The following is a 17,859-nucleotide window of genomic DNA, read 5'->3' on the forward strand; positions in this document are numbered from 1 at the left end:
TAAGAACGGTTCAGATTTATGACAGTGCTGAGAAAAGCATTCCAATATTTGAAGGGCTGCCAAAAAGAAGAGGGGGTCAACCTATTCTCCAAAGCAGGGGTCTCCAACCTTGGCAACTTTAAGACTTGTGGACTTCAACTCCCAGAGTTCCTCAGCCAGCTTTGCTTAAAGTCTTAAAGTTGCCAAGGTTGGAGACGCCTGCTCCAAAGCACCTGAAGGTAGGACAAGAAGCAACAGATGGAAACTGATCAAGGATAGAAGCAACTTCTCTTCTCTTCTCTTCTCTTCTCTTCTCTTCTCTTCTCTTCTTTTCTCTTCTCTTCTCTTCCCTTCCCTTCCCTTCCCTAGTCTTCTCTTCCATCTTTTTCAGCCTCAGAACCTCCTTCAGAGGGCTGGATCTTCACATCATGTGTCCAAAGTAGGATAATTTGAATCTATTTAGAATCCTATTCTCTATTCTATTCTATTCTATTCTATTCTATTCTATTCTATTCTATTCTATTCTATTCCTATTCTATTCTATTCTTTCTTTCTATTCTTATCTCATTCTTTCTTCTATTCTATTCTATTCTATTCTATTCTATTCCCTATTCTATTCTATTCTATTCTATTCTATTCTATTCTATTCTGTTCTATTCTATTCCTTATTCCTTATCCCTTATTCTATTCTATTCTATTCTATTCTATTCTATTCTATTCTATTCTATTCTATTCTATTCCTTATTCCCTATTCTATTCTTTTCTATTCTTGTTCTGTTCTTTATTCTATTTTATTCTTTATTCTATCCATCTATTCTATTCTATCTATTCTATTCTTCTATCTATCCTTTCTTTCTATCCTATTTCCTATTCTATTCTATTCTATTCTATTCTATTCTATTCTATTCTATTCTAATCTTTTTCAGCCTCAGAACCTCCTTCAGAGAGCTGGATCTTCACATCATGTGTCCAAAGTAGGATAATTTGAACATGGTCATCAGTGCCCTGAGGGAGAAACCTGACTTGATTTCTTGGTATATAAGAAAGGTAAATTATATTAAGAAAAAACATTAGGTGCTCTGAAGTCTAGTATCAACCTCACAGGTTGTCCCATGTTCTCCTCTGGTATCTTCAGGCTGACTATTCAGACTCCTCCCTAGGGCTTTCTGCTGATTGGCCAGGGAGCATAGGCCACACCCCCTTCTTAACAGGCAGCTTATACAAAGCTTTGCTCTCACTCACCTGTTCCTTTCAGCCTGGGAGGCTTCTCAGCTTTTATCTATATGAGATGGATCTCCAGTTTCCAATTTGAAGTGCGCTTTCTGTCTTGCCCAGTAAGGAAGTGGATTTGATACTAGGGTTGGAACCCTTCTCTCTTTCTCTCTTGTTTTTCTCTTTCTCTCTCCCACACATCTCTCTCTCTCTCTCTCTCTCTCTTTCACTTTCTCACTTTCTTTCTTTCTCTCTCCCACTTTTTCTTTCTCTCTCTCTCTCCGCATGTTTCTCTTTCTTTTTCTCTCTCCTTCTCTTTCTCTTTTTCTGTCTCACACTTTCTCTCTGTGTGTTTTTCTTTCTTTCTCCTTTCTTTCTTTCTTTCTTTCTTTCTTTCTTTCTTTCTTTCTTTCTTTCTTTCTTTCTTTCTTTCTTTCTTTCTTTCTTTCTTTCTTTCTTTCTTTCTCTCCCTCCCTCCCTCCCTCCCTCTCCCTCTCCCTCTCCCTCCCTCTCTCTCTCTCTCTCTCTTTTAACCCAGGGGAGGGAGGGCCCTTTATTCCTGAACCAGTCAGAGTTCTTTTCTTTTTTTTGGACACTTTTCAAAAGCAGAGACCAGAGACCGCATACATTTCTGTGGCAGGCAAGAAACGGACAAGATTTGAAACCTCCAGAATGAAAACAGAAAGTCTTTATGATTTTTGTCTCTCCATTGCCTGTCTTTTGTCTAGAAACCCAGGGAGCCCCATTTGCATTGGTGTGCGAGAAGCGATGATTTCCAAGACCCGCGGCAGCCAAAGCTTCGCTTGGAGGTAAGTACCATCTTTCAAAGTATCATTTAGCAGGGAAGGAACAGCAGGACAGAGCTAGAAGCCGGAGGAGGGAATAATAAGGCTAGCTGGCGTAGAGCAACAAGGAGATTAATTGCTATAGTCCTTTTTATGGTCCTGAGCGAAGAGGTGGGGCTGCGGGTTCAAGGGCTGGGGGATGCTATAGACAAGAATTCACCAACTCCTGCTTTGCAGAGCTGGCCAAGGCTGTATTTGCAATGATAAACCGATGGCTCTCCTTTCTACTTTCCAAACCCACCTGTTAATCTCCTGCATGTAGAGCGATAAGAGACAAAGGATGTTTTTTTTATTTTTTTCACAAAGTATGTTGTTAAAAGAAGCAAAGGGTTTGTTATGTAGCTGCAGACGGAGAGAAGAAAAAATGCATCTGAGGAAGGGAGCGCCAGACCACGAAAGTTTCTGCTATGCCATAAAATCGGTTTAAGCAGAAAAGTTACTATCAGACACCTCCTGATTCTTTTGGGGGCACTTAGACTACAATGAAGAGAAAGGGATTTTAATCAGGAATAGATGAGGATGTAAGAACCTGCAGGCAAAACACCTATTTCTGTTTTCTTTTTTAAAAAAAGAAAAATCATTGAGATAATAGTAGCTTTAGAGCAGGGGGTATCCAACTTCGGGAACTCTTAAAACTGGTGGATTTCAACTTCCAGAATTCTCTGGCCAGTCAATCCTGGGAGTTGAAGTCCACCAGTCTTAAAGTTCCCGAAGTTGGACACGCTTGCCTTAGAGGGTGCATTAGAGGTCAGCTATTCGAGGCTGAAATCTTTCAATTGCACAGTTTTTGTCCAAACTCCTTGTCTTAAATGACCAATATATGGGCAGTTCCTCTGCCTCTTTCAACTCAACCCATTTCACAGGATTGTTGTAAGGGGGTGGGGGAATAGGAGGAGAAAGATGTGTTAGATATATTCGCTATCTCGAGCCATTTGTAAAAATGATAAAGAGGTGACGTGAGAGCAGCCTTCCAATATCTCAGGGGCTGCCACAAAGAAGAGGGAGTCAAACTATTCTTCAAAGCCCCTGAAGGCAGGACAAGCAGAGGGGGTATTCAGCCAGTTCTGGAGAACCGGTAGCGGAAATTTTGAGTAGTTCGGAGAACCAGCAAATCCACCTCTGACTGGTCCCGGCCCCATCTCTTCTCTGCCTCCCACTGAGTCCCAGCTGATCGGCTGGGTCTCCTTTGGTTGCCCTGCACAGGAGAACAGATCTGGAAAGCAGGTTAGTGGGATGGGGAGGGAATGGGGATTTTGCAGTCTCCTTCCCCTGCCACGGCCACCAAGCCACGCCCACAGAACTGGTAACAAAAATGTTTGAATCCCACCACCGAGGACAAGAAGCAATGGGTGGAAACTAATCAAGGAGAGAAGCAACCTAGAACTAAGGAGAAATTACCTGACAGTGAAAACAAATTAATCAGTGGAACAACTTGCCTCTAGAAGTTAGAAGACCTCCAAGGTTCCTTTCAACTCTGTTGTTCTATTCTATTCTATTCTATTCTATTCTATTCTATTCTATTCTATTCTATTCTATTCTATTCTATTCTATTCTATTCTATTCTATTCTATTCTATTTCTATTCTATTCCTTATTCCCTATTCTATTCTATTCTATTCTATTCTATTCTATTCTATTCTATTCTATTCCTACTCTATTCTATTCGTATTCCTACTCTATTCTATTCTATTCTATTCTATTCTATTCTATTCTATTCTATTCCTTATTCCCTATTCTATTCTATTCTATTCTATTCTATTCTATTCTATTCTATTCTATTCTATTCTATTCCCTATTCTATTCTATTCTAATCTATTCTATTCTATTCTATTTCTATTCTATTCCTTATTCCTATTCTATTCTATTCTATTCCTTATTCCATATTCTATTCTATTCTATTCTTTTCTATTCCTTATTCCCTATTCTATTCTATTCCTTATTCCCTATTCTATTCTATTCCTTATTCCTTATTCCCTATTCTATTCTATTCTATTCCTTATTCCCTATTCTATTCTATTCTATTCTATTCTATTCTATTCTATTCTATTCTATTCCTTATTCCCTATTCTATTCTATTCCTTATTCCTTATTCCTTATTCCCTATTCTATTCTATTCTGTTCTGTTCTGTTCCGTTCCGTTCTGTTCTGTTCTAATCTTTATCCCATCTATTCTATTCTATTCTATTCTATTCTATTCTATTCTATTCTATTCTATTCTATTCTATTCTATTCTATTCTATTCTGTTCCGTTCCGTTCTGTTCTGTTCTAATCTTTATCCCATCTATTCTATTCTATTCTATTCTATTCTATTCTATTCTATTCTATTCTATTCTATTCTATTCTATTCTATTCCATTCCATTCCATTCCATTCCATTCCTCTTCCCTTCTATTCCTTTTCCCTTTCCCTTCCTCTTCCTTTCCCTTTTCCTTCCTCTTCCCTTCCCTTCCATATTTTCTATTTCATTCCATTCTAAATAAATAAAATCTTAGTTGCCCTGAAGTGTTCAACTTTAGCCTTGCCCTCCAGAACAACCAAGGCTAACGGGACCGTGCAGTCCTTTGGCTGTCTGGAAACTCGGCTCCCAGGAAAGTCTGGCAGCTTTGCAGGAAGTGAAAAATTGTCTGTTTGATTTTTATTTTTATTTTTTTACTGAAAATGTTTAAGGAGCTAGAAGATGGGCAGGGAGGAAGGAGGGGAGAGAAACAGGTGGGTATGGAAAAATAAGGACAGGAAGATACCCAGCCAGTGTGAGACCCAGAGGCAATCTCAGAGGTGAAATGTATGAATAAAGGAGAATATTTGTAGCTTTCTTGCATGTCCCAAACTAAGTAACGTTACATTGATGCAATGTGTCAACCATAGTTTATGAGCCTAAAGACTACTTCGCCGTGAGATGGGTGGCATTTAAATTTAATATTTTTTTAAAAAAATAGTAAAAACAACCAAGGTTAGCTTGCTGACCATCACCCAGCAGGAGCCATTCAAAAGCCCATCTTCCCCAATTCAGGAGATAATTCTGAGGTTGTCTGTCTCACGAACATGATTTTTAGGATGGCTGATTAGGACTTTACCTGGACACCCCAAAGCCCTTTCCAACTTTTTCTCTCTCTCCCAAAAAGTAATTAAAATAGGAGGGGGGGGGGAGAGGGATTGCTTACTTTGAAGATTGGGGAAGAAGGTGAGAAACAGAAAGAGAGAAAGCAAGAATAGTTAGAGGAAAGGCTAGATTGGATGGGTGGATAGATTGGATGGATGGATGGATGGATGGATGGATGGATTGGATGGATGGATTGGATGGATGATTGGATGGATGGGTGGGTGGATAGATGGATGGATGGATAGATGGATGGATGGATGGATGGATAAATTGGATGGATGGGTGGGTGGATAGATGGATGGATTGGATGGATGGATAGATTGGATGGATGGGTGGGTGGATGGATGGATGGATGGATGGATGGATGGATGGATGGATAGATTGGATGGATGGATAGATTGGATGGATGGGTGGGTGGATGGATGGATGGATGGATGGATAGATGGATGGATAGATAGATGGATGGATGGATGGATGGATGGATAGATTGGATGGGTGGGTGGGTGGGTGGATGGATGGATGGATAAATTAGATGGATGGGTGGGTGGATGGATGGATGGATAAATTGGATGGATAAATTGGATGGATGGATGGGTGGATGGATGGATGGATGGATGGATGGATGGATGGATGGATGGATGGATAGATGGATGGATGGGGATGGATATGGATGGATGGATAGATTGGATGGATGGATAGATTGGATGGATGGGTGGGTGGGTGGATAGATGGATGGATGGATAGATTGGATGGATGATTGGGTGGATAGATTGGATGGATGGGTGGATAGATGGATGGATGGGTGGATAGATGGATGATTGGGTGGATAGATGGATGGATGGGTGGATAGATGGATGGATGGATAGATGGATGGATAGGATGGATGGATGGGGTAGATGGATAGGGATGGATGGGTGGGTGGGTGGATAGATGGATGGATGGATAGATTGGATGGATGATTGGGTGGATGATGGATGGATGATGGGATAGATCAGATGGATGGGTGGATAGATGGATGGATGGATAGACCGATGGATGGATGGATAGATAGATTGGATGGATGGGTGGATAGATGGATGGATGGATGGATGGATAGGTGGGTATGGAGATGGATGGATGGATAGATTGGATGGATGATTGGGTGGATAGATGGATGGATGGGTGGATAGATGGATGGATGGGTGGATAGATGGATGATTGGTTGGATAGATGGATGGATGGTGGATAGATGGATGGATGGGTGGATAGATGGATGGATAGATAGATTGGATGGATGGTTGGGTAGATAGATGGGTGGATAGATGGATGGATGGATAGATTGGATGGATGGGTGGATAGATGGATGGATAGATTGGATGGATGGATAGATTGGATGGATGGATGAATTGGATGGATAGTTGGGTGGATAGATGGATGGATGGGTGAAGTAGATGGATGGATAGATAGATTGGATGAATGGTTGGGTAGATAGATGGGTGGATAGATGGATGGATGGATAGATTGGATGGATGGGTGGATAGATGGATGGATAGATTGGATGGATGGATAGATTGGATGGATGGATAGATTGGATGGATGGTTTGATTTGGATAGATGGATGGATGGATGATTGGATGGATGATTGAATTTGGATAGATGGATGGATGGGTGGATAGATGGATGGATGGATAGATTGGATGGATGGTTGGGTAGATAGATGGGTGGATAGATGGATGGATGGATAGATTGAATGGATGGGTGGATAGATGGATGGGCAGATGGATGGATGGATAGATTGGATGGATGGATAGATTGGATGATGGGTGGTGGATGGATGGATGGATGGATAGATGGATGGATAGATTGGATGGATGGATAGATTGGATGGATGGTTGAGTGGGTGGGTGGATAGATGGATGGATAGATGGATAGATTGGATGGATGGATGGATGGATAGATTGGATGGGTGGGTGGGTGGGTGGATAGATGGATAGATTGGATGGATGGATAGATGGATGATAGATTGGATGGATGGGTGGATAGATGGATGGATAGAAGAGAATGAGAAAAAGAAAGAGAAAAAGATAAATGGAACGATGGATAGATATACAAAGTAGATAGAGGATAGAGAAATAGATAAACAGAAATAAATTTTTGCGTTGTATAAATTAGAGGGATGGATGGATGGATATACAAAGTTTCTTGGCTTTTGTTAACCTGGGTTTGATTTTTAACTTAGTGTAGGAACCTTCATCATCATTGATGTCATCATGCTTTCTCTTTCCATTTTGATACACAAACAATCAGAAGTAGAGTGTGCTATTCTCATTACAGCTAGTCCTCGACTTACAACACTTCGTTTAGTGACCATTCGAAGTTACGACAGCACTAAAAAAAAAGTGACCGATGACCGGTTTTGCAGCATCCCCACAATCACATGATAAAATTCAAAGTGCTTGGCAACTGGCAGGTGTTTAGGATGGTTGCATGGTCCCAGGGTCACGTGACCACCCTTTTGTAACCTTCCCGGACAACGTCCGACAAACAAACTCTCTTCTGCACCCCATTTTACAACCTTTCTTGCCACAGTTGTTAACTCAATCGGTGCACTCATTAAATTAGTAACACAGTTGTTAAGTGAATCCGGCTTCCCCGCTGACTTGTCAGAAGGTCACACAAGGGGATCACATGACACCAGGACCCTGCGACCATCATAAACACGAGCCAGTTGCGAAAGGTCCAAAATTTTGATTGCAAAGCACCTTTGGGACAACTATACCCTGGTTGACTGAAAAAATGAGACGTTCGTAAGTCACTTTTTTTCAGTGCTGCTGTAACTTTGAACAGCCCTTAAATGAATGGTTGTATGTCGAGGATTATCTGTACATAGATAAGGGAAAGGAAGGGAGGGGAGAGGGAGAGCGAAATGAGGGGAGGGGGAGAGATAAATGACTGTCCAGTCTCTTTTTTAAAACTTTCCAGTGTTGCAGCATTCACAACTTCTGGAGGCAAATTGTTCCACTGATTAATTGTTCTCTCAGTCAGGAAATTCCTCCTTAGTTCTAAGTTGCTTCTCTCCTTGATTAGTTTCCATCCTTGTTGCTTCTTGTCCTGCCTTCAGGGGCTTTGGAGAATAGCTTGACTCCCTCTTCTTTGGGGCAGCCCCTCAAATATTGGAAGACCGCTATCATGTCTCCCCTAGTCCTTCTTTTCATTAGACTAGACACACCCAGTTCCAGCAACCAGTTCTTCATACGTTTTAGCCTCCAGTCCCCTAATCCTCTTCGTTGCTCTTCTCTGCACTCTTTCTAGAGTCTCAACAACTTTTTTACATCGTGGAGACCAAAACTGGATGCAAATATTCCAAGTGTGGCCTTACCCAGGCCTTATAAAGTGGTATTAACACTTCATGTGATTCTCTCCCTCTGTTTATGCAGCCTAGAACTGTGTTGGCTTTTTTGGCAGCTGCTGCACACGGCTGGCTCATATTTAAATGGTTGTCCACTAGGACTCCGAGATCCCTCTCCCAGTTACTACTATTGAGCCAGGTACCACCTATCCTGTACCTGGGCCTTGGCTTTTTCTTGCCTCAATGTGCAACCTTACTGAATTGTTAAGATCATGCCCGATGTTCAAGTCTGTCAAGATCCTTCTGTATCTCAAGCCCATCACCGGCTATCACTTTTCACAGCCCTTTTTTTTTTTTTGGCTCATTGGAGCCAAAAACCAACAGCTGAATCAAGAGTGAAGCCCCCCCTCTTCCCTCTTCTTCCTTCTCCTTCTCCAAGTCCCTTCTTCCTGGTTGCCAGCTTGGTGGAGCGACCGAGCAGGGGGAGTTTGCTTGAAGCGTGCGCCTGCATAATTTACAATGTGCCACACGCACGCACCGATTTGATTTTCAAAAAAGGGAGAGAAAAAAACCTAAGGGAGATTTAAACACCTGCCATTGTTATCTCTTGGCAGCTGCGGCGCGCTGTGAACTTCAGGATGTCCCTCCTGCTGGCGTGGATCGTGGCTCTTCTCACCTGCCTCTCCTGTTTAGGTAAGAACGGAGATCCAGAACAGAGTTTTTGGTGGGTTGAATGCAACAAGTCCTCGACTTATGGCTGAAAGAGAGCCCCAAAATGTCTGTCAGTAAACAAGGCATTTGTTATGGGAGTTTGGCTCCATTTTAGGACCTTTGTGGAGATCCAGAACAGAGTTTTTGGTGGGTTGAATGCAGCAAGTCCTCGACTTATGACCAAAAGAGAGCCCCAAAATTTATGTCACTAAACGAGACATTTGTTATGGGAATTTGGCTCCATTTTAGGACCTTATGGAGATCCAGAACAGAGTTTTTGGTGGGTTGAATGCAGCAAGTCCTCGACTTATGGCCAAAAGAGAGCCCCAAAATTTATGTCACTAAACGAGACATTTGTTATGGGAGTTTGGCTCCATTTTAGGACTTTACAGAGATCCAGAACAGAGTTTTTGGTGGGTTGAATGCAGCTAGTCCTCAAGTTACGGTCGCAGCTGAAGCCCAACATGTTTGTCGCTAAACGAGACATTTGTTACAGGAGTTCTGCTCCATCTTAGGACCTTCCTTGCCACCGGTGTTAAGTGAATCACTGCATTTATTACATTACAGGTAATCCTCGACTTGCAACACAGTTCATGTAGTGACCATTCATAGTTACAACCACACTGAAAAAAATGATTTATGGCCATTTTTTCACACTTACGAACTTCGTAGCAGCCCCAGGATCACGTGATCAAAATTCAGACCCTTGGCAACTGCTTCATACTTATGATAGTTGCTGCATCCCGGGGTCATCCGATCCCCTTTTGTGACCATCAAAGTCAAGAGGGAAGCCAGATCCACTGAATGACCATGTTGCTCACTTATGAACTGCAGGGATTCACTTAGCAACTGTGGCAAGGAAGGTCGTAAAATGGGACAAGGCTCCCTGATAAATGTCTCACTTCACCACAGAATTGTGGAGCTCAAGTGTGGTCGCAAGTCAAGAACTACCTGTAGTAATGCGGTTGTTAAGTGAATCTGGCTTCCCACTGACTTTCCTTGCCAGAAGGTTGTAAAAGGGGATCGGATGATCCCAGGAGACGGCAACCGTCATAAATATAAACCAGTTGCCCACGGTTCTGAGTTCTGATCATGCAGACCTGGGGATGCTGCAACAGTCATAAGTGTGAAAAATAGTCAGGTCACTTTTTTTTCCAGGGCAGTTGTAACTTCAGTCACTAAATGGAACTGTTGTAAGTCGAGGACAACCGTATACTTAGCGTGAGTTCCTGATTTTCAAAATGTAAGGGTCAGTCAAATCATTAGGTAAAGGTAAAGTTTCCCCTCGCACATAAGTGCTAGTCGTTATTTCCGACTCTAGGGGGCGCTGTTCATCTCCGTTACAAAGCCAAAGAAGAGCCAGCGCTGTCCGAAGACGTCTCCGTGTCATGTGGCCGGCATGACTAAACGCCGACGGCACACAGAACGCTGTGACCTTCCCACCAAAGTGGTGCCTATTTTTCTACTTGCATTTTTTTTACATGCTTTCGAATTGCTAGGTTGGCAGAAGCTGGGACAAGTAACAGGAGCTCACTCCGTTACGCGGCGCTAGGGATTCGAACTGCCGAACTGCCAACCTTTCTGATCAACAAGCTCAGCATCTTAGCCACTGCGTCAGTGGTGGGATTCAAATTTTTTTACTACCGGTTCTGTGGGCGTGGCTTGGTGGGCGTGGCTTGGCTTGGTGGGCATGGCAGGGGAAGGATATTTCAAAATTTCCCCCTTCCCTCCCCACCCCACTAACCTGCTTTCCAGCTCCGTTCTCCTGTGCAGGGCAACCAAAGAAGATCCAGCCAATCAGCTGGGACTCAATGGGAGGCAGAGAAGAGATTGGGGCGGGGCCTATAAGAGGTGGCATTTGCCGGTTCTCCAAACTGCTCAAAATGTCCGCTACTGGTCCCCAGTCAAATCATTAGCAGATGTCAAATCAATAACACCCCCCTCCAAAGCTGTTAAATTGTTTCTCTCGGCCTTCGCTCCAATTCAATGGTCCAGGAAATAAACCACAGAGCGCTGACCTAGTTCTCCAGTCTAAATGCAAGCCCTTGCTCATTTTGAAGTGCAGGCGGTCCTCGACTTACGATCGGTTGCTTAGCAACCGTTTGAAGTTACTGCAGACTTCCCCAGAAGATCCATCTACTGATAGCCCTCGACTTACAACCATTTGTTTAGTGATGATTCAAAGTTACCATCGTACCGAGAAAAAGTGACATGACTGTTTGTTTGCGCTTATGACCGTTTATGGCCTCCCCATGGTCACGTGATCAACAAGGAGTGGTGCGGTGGCGTAGAGGTGGAGCTCTCGCCTCAAAATCGGGAGGCTGTGAGTTCGATCCTAGGTAGAGGCAGGTATTTCTCTCTCTGGGCACAATGAGAAACAAACAAAACTCCTCATTGGCAACAGGGATGACATCTGGCCATTAAAAAAAACATTCTGCTAGCTCCATTCAGTGGCATAGGCTCGACTTCATAAGGGATTATGGGGTCATTAAAAGATGGTGATGATTGTCACATGATCAACAGTCAGATGCTTTGCAATTGACTCATACTGGGTTTGTACAGGTAGTCTTCAACTTACAACAGTTCATTCAGTGACTGTTTGAAGTTACAACGGCACTGAAAAAGTGATCTATGACCATTTTTCAGACTTCTGACTGTTGCAGCATCCCCATGGTCATGTGATTTACATTCATGGTCGTGTGATTTACATTCATGGTCATGTGATTTAATTCAGATGCTTGAGAACTGACTCACATTTATGACAGTCACAGTGTCCTGGATCATACGGTCCCCTTTTGCAACCTTCTGACAAGTAAAGTCAATGGGGAAGCCGGATTCACTTAACAACCCTGGTTACTAACTTAACCACTGGGATGATTCATTTAACAACTGTGACAAGAAAGGTCGTAAAACGGGGCAAAACACACTTAACAAGTGTCTCACTTAGCAATGGAAATTTTGAACTCAATTTTGGTCGTAAGCGGAGGACGACCTGTATTATCAGGTTTGAAGTTCCCCCTCTACCCGAGGCAGTTATTAAGGGAGCTTGGCCCCATTCTACCTCCTTTTCCCCCAGTCATTAAGTGAATCATTGCGGTTCTTAAGTGAATCATATCTGTCCTACTTAATGATTGTGGGCCATTCACTTAATGACCACAGAACAAGTGGGGTTATAAACTCATTGTGGTTTTGTTTAATGACCAAAATGCTTAGTGACCAAGTCACGGATAACAATTGGGGTCACTAAGTGAGGAAGCCAATCTCCCAATCTAACCTACAACCACCACTAACCTCCAGATTCCTGTTGGCTATGGTTCTTTTTCTTTTTCTTTTTCTTTTCCTTTTAATTTAAAAATGGTGTAAAGAAGGGGAAAGCAATTTCCTATTTTGCAATAAATTCGGATCCTGGGGCTTCATCACTTCTGATGAAAATTGCACCTGATGCGGAGGTGGAAATCAAAGTAAATCTTCCACCCTGCTGGAGAATCCGAGGAAGACTTTTAGAACAAAGACCGTCGTAAGGCTAGAAGTCTGTGGAGATTCTCCGTCCTCCGGATCATGGTTATCCCAAAGATGCCTTTTTTTTTTTTCAGGAGGCAATTGGACTTTCTTGTTTTTTTTTTCTTTGAAGACATTTCACTTCTCATCCAAGAAGCTTCTTCAGCTCTGACCGGATGGCGGAGAACGGAAGGGTTTATATTCCTTGCAGACAGCTGGTCATTTGCGTACTTTTAGAGAGTCCTTGAGGCCACTTGGACGTTGGTTTGAAAGAGGGGTCGAAGAGGCCATCTGTGTCAAAATTGAACAGCCCTCACTCAACAGAGGGAGGGGGGATACAATATCATTTATCTCCAGTTTACAACACCTTTCAGCAGTTCCAAGAAGGCTCCACACCCATTTGCACCACTCAGGTGACCTTGAGGACACAGATAAATCTCCAAGTGGCCTCAAGGACTCTCTAAAAAGGATGCAAATGACCAGCTGGGTCTGCAAGGAGTATAAATCCTTCCGTTTCCCCACCATCCTGTCAGAGCTGAAGAAGCTTCTTAGGTGAGGAGTGAAATGTCTTCAAAGAAAAACCAGAAAGTCCAGTGGCTTCTTCATCAAAAGCACCTTTGGGATAAGGCCAAGGGGTCAGATTCAGCCGGTTCAGGCCAGTTCGAGTGAACCTGATGTTAAATGTATATCCGGTTCGCTGAACCGGTAGTTGAACTGACCGACTGGCCCCGCCCAGCCTTCCCCTTCCCTCCCAGGAGTCTGTTTGCAGCCCATTTTGGGTGCAGGTTAGTGCAGGGTCCGCGTGGAGATTCTGGGAGGGTGAAAAACAGGCCAAACCGGAAGTTCCAGAAGTCCAGAAATGGGCCTGCTTCCGGCTCCCGGAGGGCCTTCAGAGCCTAGGAGAGGCCATTTTGACTCTCCCAGAGGCCTGAGGGAAGCCTCCGGACTCTGGGGAAGGTGAAAAATGGCCATCCCGGAAGTTCCGGTTGACCATGCCCACCGAGCAACCGGGCAGTGAACCGGTTGTTGGGATTTTTTTGAATCCCACCCCGGGGTTGGACACCAATACCATCCCAGTCATTGAAAACAGGGGGTTGGACTAGAAGACCTCCAAGGTCCGTTCCACCACTCAGTTATTCTGTCAAAGGAACTCTGAATTGGAATTGGGGGTGGGGGCTTTAATCGACCTTCAGTCCTACACACACACACACACACACACACACACTCACAAACAAACCCTGTTCTGGACCATGCAAGGTGCCTCTTTGTGGGCGAATTGTGTTCCTGCATTTGGGCGGATTAGGATTTCCTGCCTGCTGTTTCCCCCTGTTCCTCCCTGGGCCACGTTCTCTCCATATTCAATAGGTGCATTATTTTATTTTATTTTCTCCTTTTGTTTCTTTCGTTCTTTCTGTGCCAGCTTTGTGGAAGTGGAAGGAACATTGTGTCCAGGGCTGCAAATTGTTGGAAGAAAGCCAGCCCGTTCTCAAGATTTTTGTTTTTTTTTCATCAGCACTAGCCCTCCCCCCACCACCACCACCCCATGGCAGGGGAAGGGGATTCCAAGTGGCTTTGCAGGCAGAAGGGATCGTGGGTTGGTGGTGAAAGGCCTGGTAGCTGCGGATCCTTTTCCCGGAGGTCTCGGGCAGTTTAGCACTGCGTTTACAAATCCGATTTTAATTCACCTTTCCTTTATGAATTAATTAGATCGTGGGGTCTCCAACCTTAGCAACTTTAAGCCTGGTGGACTTCAACTCCCAGAATTCCTCAGCCGGCTGGGAGTTGAAGTCCACCAGTCTTAAAGTTGCCAAGGTTGGAGGCCCATGAATTAGATCACAGGGTGTGCAAATCCCAGAGTCTCGCTCTCTCTCTCTCTCTCCCCCCTCCAATCTCCCACAGCCCCTTTACTCCTGAGGTGTTGTCTCTCATTATTATTATTATTACCTTTATTGTCAGAGTACAACATGTGTACAGTGAGACTGTCTCTCGAGTCTGTCAAAAAGCCACCTTTGAATGGTCATGTTTGATGTGATCCGTTGGGAGTCAATTTGTAATCCCAAAGCTGTGGTTTTCTTGAAGACATTTCACTACTCTACTAGGTAACCACATCAGCAGGGCATGTCTGATAAAATGCTTGCAAGGAAACCACCAAGCTCAGAGAGCACCAAGGACCCCCCAGTTCAACCCTGAACTGTTGGACTCCCAAATCTGTTAAATTTAATGTGAGGTTTATCCTGCGTCCACTCTCTCTCTCCCTCTCCCTCTCCCTCTCTCAGAGAGAGAGAGAGAGAAACATGGAGAAAGAAAGAGAATGACAGTCAGAGAGAGAGAGAGAGAGACAGAAAGAGAAAGAGAAAAAGAGAGAAAGAGAAAAGAGAGAGAAAGAAAGACAAAGAGGGAGAAAAAGAGAGAAAGAGAAAGAAAAAAGAAAGAAAGAAAGAAAGAAAGAAAGAAAGAAAGAAAGGGTGAGAAAGAAAGAAAGAAAGAAAGAAAGAAAGAGAAAGAAAGAAAGAAGAAAGAAAGAAAGACAAAGAGGGATAAAAAGAAACAGAGAAAAAAAGAAGAGAGAAAGAGTGAGAGAAAGAGAAAGAAAGAAAGAGAGAGAGGAAAAAAGACAAAGAGGGAGAAAAAAGAGAAAAAGAAAGAAAGAAGAGTGAGAGAAAGAAAGAGAGAGGAAGAAAAAGGAAGAAAGAGAAAGATGGAAAAAAGAGAGAAAAATAAAGAAAAAGAAGGGAGAGAAAGACAGAATGAGAGAAAGAAAAAGGAAGAAAGAGAAGAAAGAAAGAGGCGTTCTCACTTCTAATTTTTTTATTAGTGTATAGTATAAAATACAAAAATACAAAAGCAAATAGTAGAACACAGAGCAGAGGGGAAGAGGGAAGTGTGGAAGTAGAAAGGGAGGGGTAAAAAGGCTTTGATTTCTCTTGCAGTGGAATAAGGTATTAACCACACATTTTTACTTTTCCTTTACTTATTTTTACTTTTTTTCACTTTAAACTAGCCGTTTCTCTAACAACAAATCAATCTAATCAGTAAAACCCCGAATGAAAGTTTCATTTTTTTGCCCCACCTCAAACACAAAAGCCCAGAAGCCGTTTCCAAGTAGAAACAAAAGTACTTATATTCTTTTCTTTGATCACAACGGGCAATTTAGCCATCTTTTCTCACTTCTAAAAGCATAGACACCCCCACTGGCCATGCCCTGGGAGTGCTTGATTTGAAAGTTGACACTGCGGTAATCTTCAACTTACAACCATGGGTTACGTGGCTGTTCAAAGTTACAACAGCTCTGAAAAAAAGGGACTTACAACCGGTTCAACGTACCTACAACAGTTGCATCATCGCCCGTGCGATCAAAATTCAGGCGTGTGGAACACAGCACATACTTATGACGGTTGCAGCATCCTGGTCACATGATCACCATTTTCAACCTTCCCGGCGAACTTCCGTCAACGGGAGAAGCCGGATTTGCTTAATGGCTGCACGACCCACTTTTTTAAAAAAATTAAGCAATTTGCTTAACAACTATGGCAAAAAGGTCGTAAAATTGGACACCGCTCACTTAACGATCTTAGCCATGGAAATTCCTATCCCAACCAGCAGTCATAAGTCTCAGGACTGGCTGTATAACAATGGATTCAGATTCTGGGTGGGGAATAATGGGTTGGCATATAAGTGATCTCCAGGTACCCTTTCCATCCTTTCATACGAGAAGAAAATCCAACCAGTAAGTCAGGTTTCCATGGAGATTAATCCAACTCTGTTGATGGCACTTAATCAATCAAACAAGATTGGTTAAAGAGCAGACCAGAAAGATTCGACTTTGAAAACATCTTTAAATAAAGACTAGATGACCCACCATTGAGGATGCTCTAATGATGAAATCTTGAATTGGCCAAGACCAGAATAACAGAGTAACAGAATAACAGAGTTGGAAGGGACCTTGGAGGTCTTCTAGTCCACCCCCCTGCTCAAGCAGGAAACCCTATACCATTTCAGACAAATGGTTATCCAATCTCTTCTTTAAAACTTCCAGTGTTGGAGCATTCACAACTTCTGGAGTCAAGTAGTTCCACTGGTTAATTGTTCTCATGTCAGGAAATTTTTCCTTAGTTCTAGGTTGCTTCTCTCCTTGATTAGTAAGAGGAGGAAAGGGAGGAAGAAAAAAAAAAATCAAAGGGGAGGAGGAAGAAGGAGAAAAAGAGGAAAAGGAGGAGAGAAAGAAAAGGAGGAAGAAGAGGGGGAACAGAGAAGAAGAGAAATAGTAAGACAATGAAGAGGAAGAGAAGAAAAGGAGGTGGAGGAAGAAGGAAAGGGGAAGGAATGAAGAAAAGAGGGAGAGGGAGAGAAGAGGAAAAGAAGGAGGAAGAGGAAGAAGAAAAGGACAGACAAGCGGAAGAGGAGGAAAGGGGGAAGGAAGAGAAAGAAGAAGAAGGCAAAGAAGAAGGAAAGAAGACAAGAAGAGGAGGAAGAGAAAGAAGAAACAGAGGAACAAGAAGAAAAGGAACTTTCTATTGCTGGTCTAATAACAGTCCTTTTTTTTTTAGAACCGACTTAAATTTAGTTCCAATTTCTTCACCAACAGAATGAGAAGAACTGACTGAAGCAACCTTAAGGTAGGAGAAAAACAGATCCAGACCAACCAAGGACTTTTGAAAGTCTCTAAGTGGAGTGCTAACATTCTCCTCCACCTTCTCTTCATCTTCCACCTCTGTGTGTCATGGTGATTGAACTGCAGCAGGGATGTGAAACTCGGCCTATGGGCCGGATCCTGCCCCACCCCACCCCGGCAGGGGTGGGCTGCTAACAGGTTTGCCCAGGTCCGGACGGACCTGTTGCTAATGTTATGGCTAGTTTGGTGAACCACCAAATCCCACCCTTGGCTGGCCCTGCCCACCATGCCACCACCACCCCCAGGTATCTCCATGTGGCCCATTTTGGATGTGAGGTAAATGCAGGGCCCTCACGGAGGCTCGGGGAGGGGAAAAATACAGGCCTCCCAGAAGTTCCAGAACTCTGAAAACAGGCCCGTTTCTGGCTTCTGGGGGGCCTCCAAAGCCCGGGGGAGGCAGTTTCCGCCTTCCCAGAGGCTCGCGGAAAGACTCCGGAGCCTGAGGAGAGGGAAAAATGGGCCCTCATGGAAGTTTCGGAAGTCTGAAAATGGGCCCATTTCTGGCCTCTGGAGGG

The 17,859-nt window shown here is 43.4% G+C and overlaps 1 protein-coding gene and 1 pseudogene across 1 annotated transcript in view; one reads left to right on the forward strand and one right to left on the reverse strand.

The window, feature by feature from the left end:
* The first annotated feature begins 1,860 nt into the window (after positions 1 to 1,860).
* Positions 1,861 to 17,859, forward strand: part of LOC113428446 (granulocyte colony-stimulating factor receptor-like) — a 65,569-nt gene continuing 49,570 nt past the window's right edge. Inside the window, exons 1-2 of the mRNA XM_087952747.1 lie at positions 1,861 to 2,000; positions 9,078 to 9,156. Coding sequence (XP_087808873.1) covers positions 9,102 to 9,156 — 55 coding nt within the window. The 5' untranslated portion in view covers positions 1,861 to 2,000; positions 9,078 to 9,101. The remainder of the gene's footprint in view (positions 2,001 to 9,077; positions 9,157 to 17,859) is intronic.
* LOC148133551 (uncharacterized) lies at positions 5,367 to 6,847 on the reverse strand (annotated as a pseudogene).

Source organism: Notechis scutatus, chromosome 1 (assembly GCF_049901735.1).
Source record: "Notechis scutatus isolate UNSWTSFEM ecotype Mainland chromosome 1, rNotScu1.2, whole genome shotgun sequence".
Lineage (NCBI taxonomy): Eukaryota > Metazoa > Chordata > Lepidosauria > Squamata > Elapidae > Notechis > Notechis scutatus.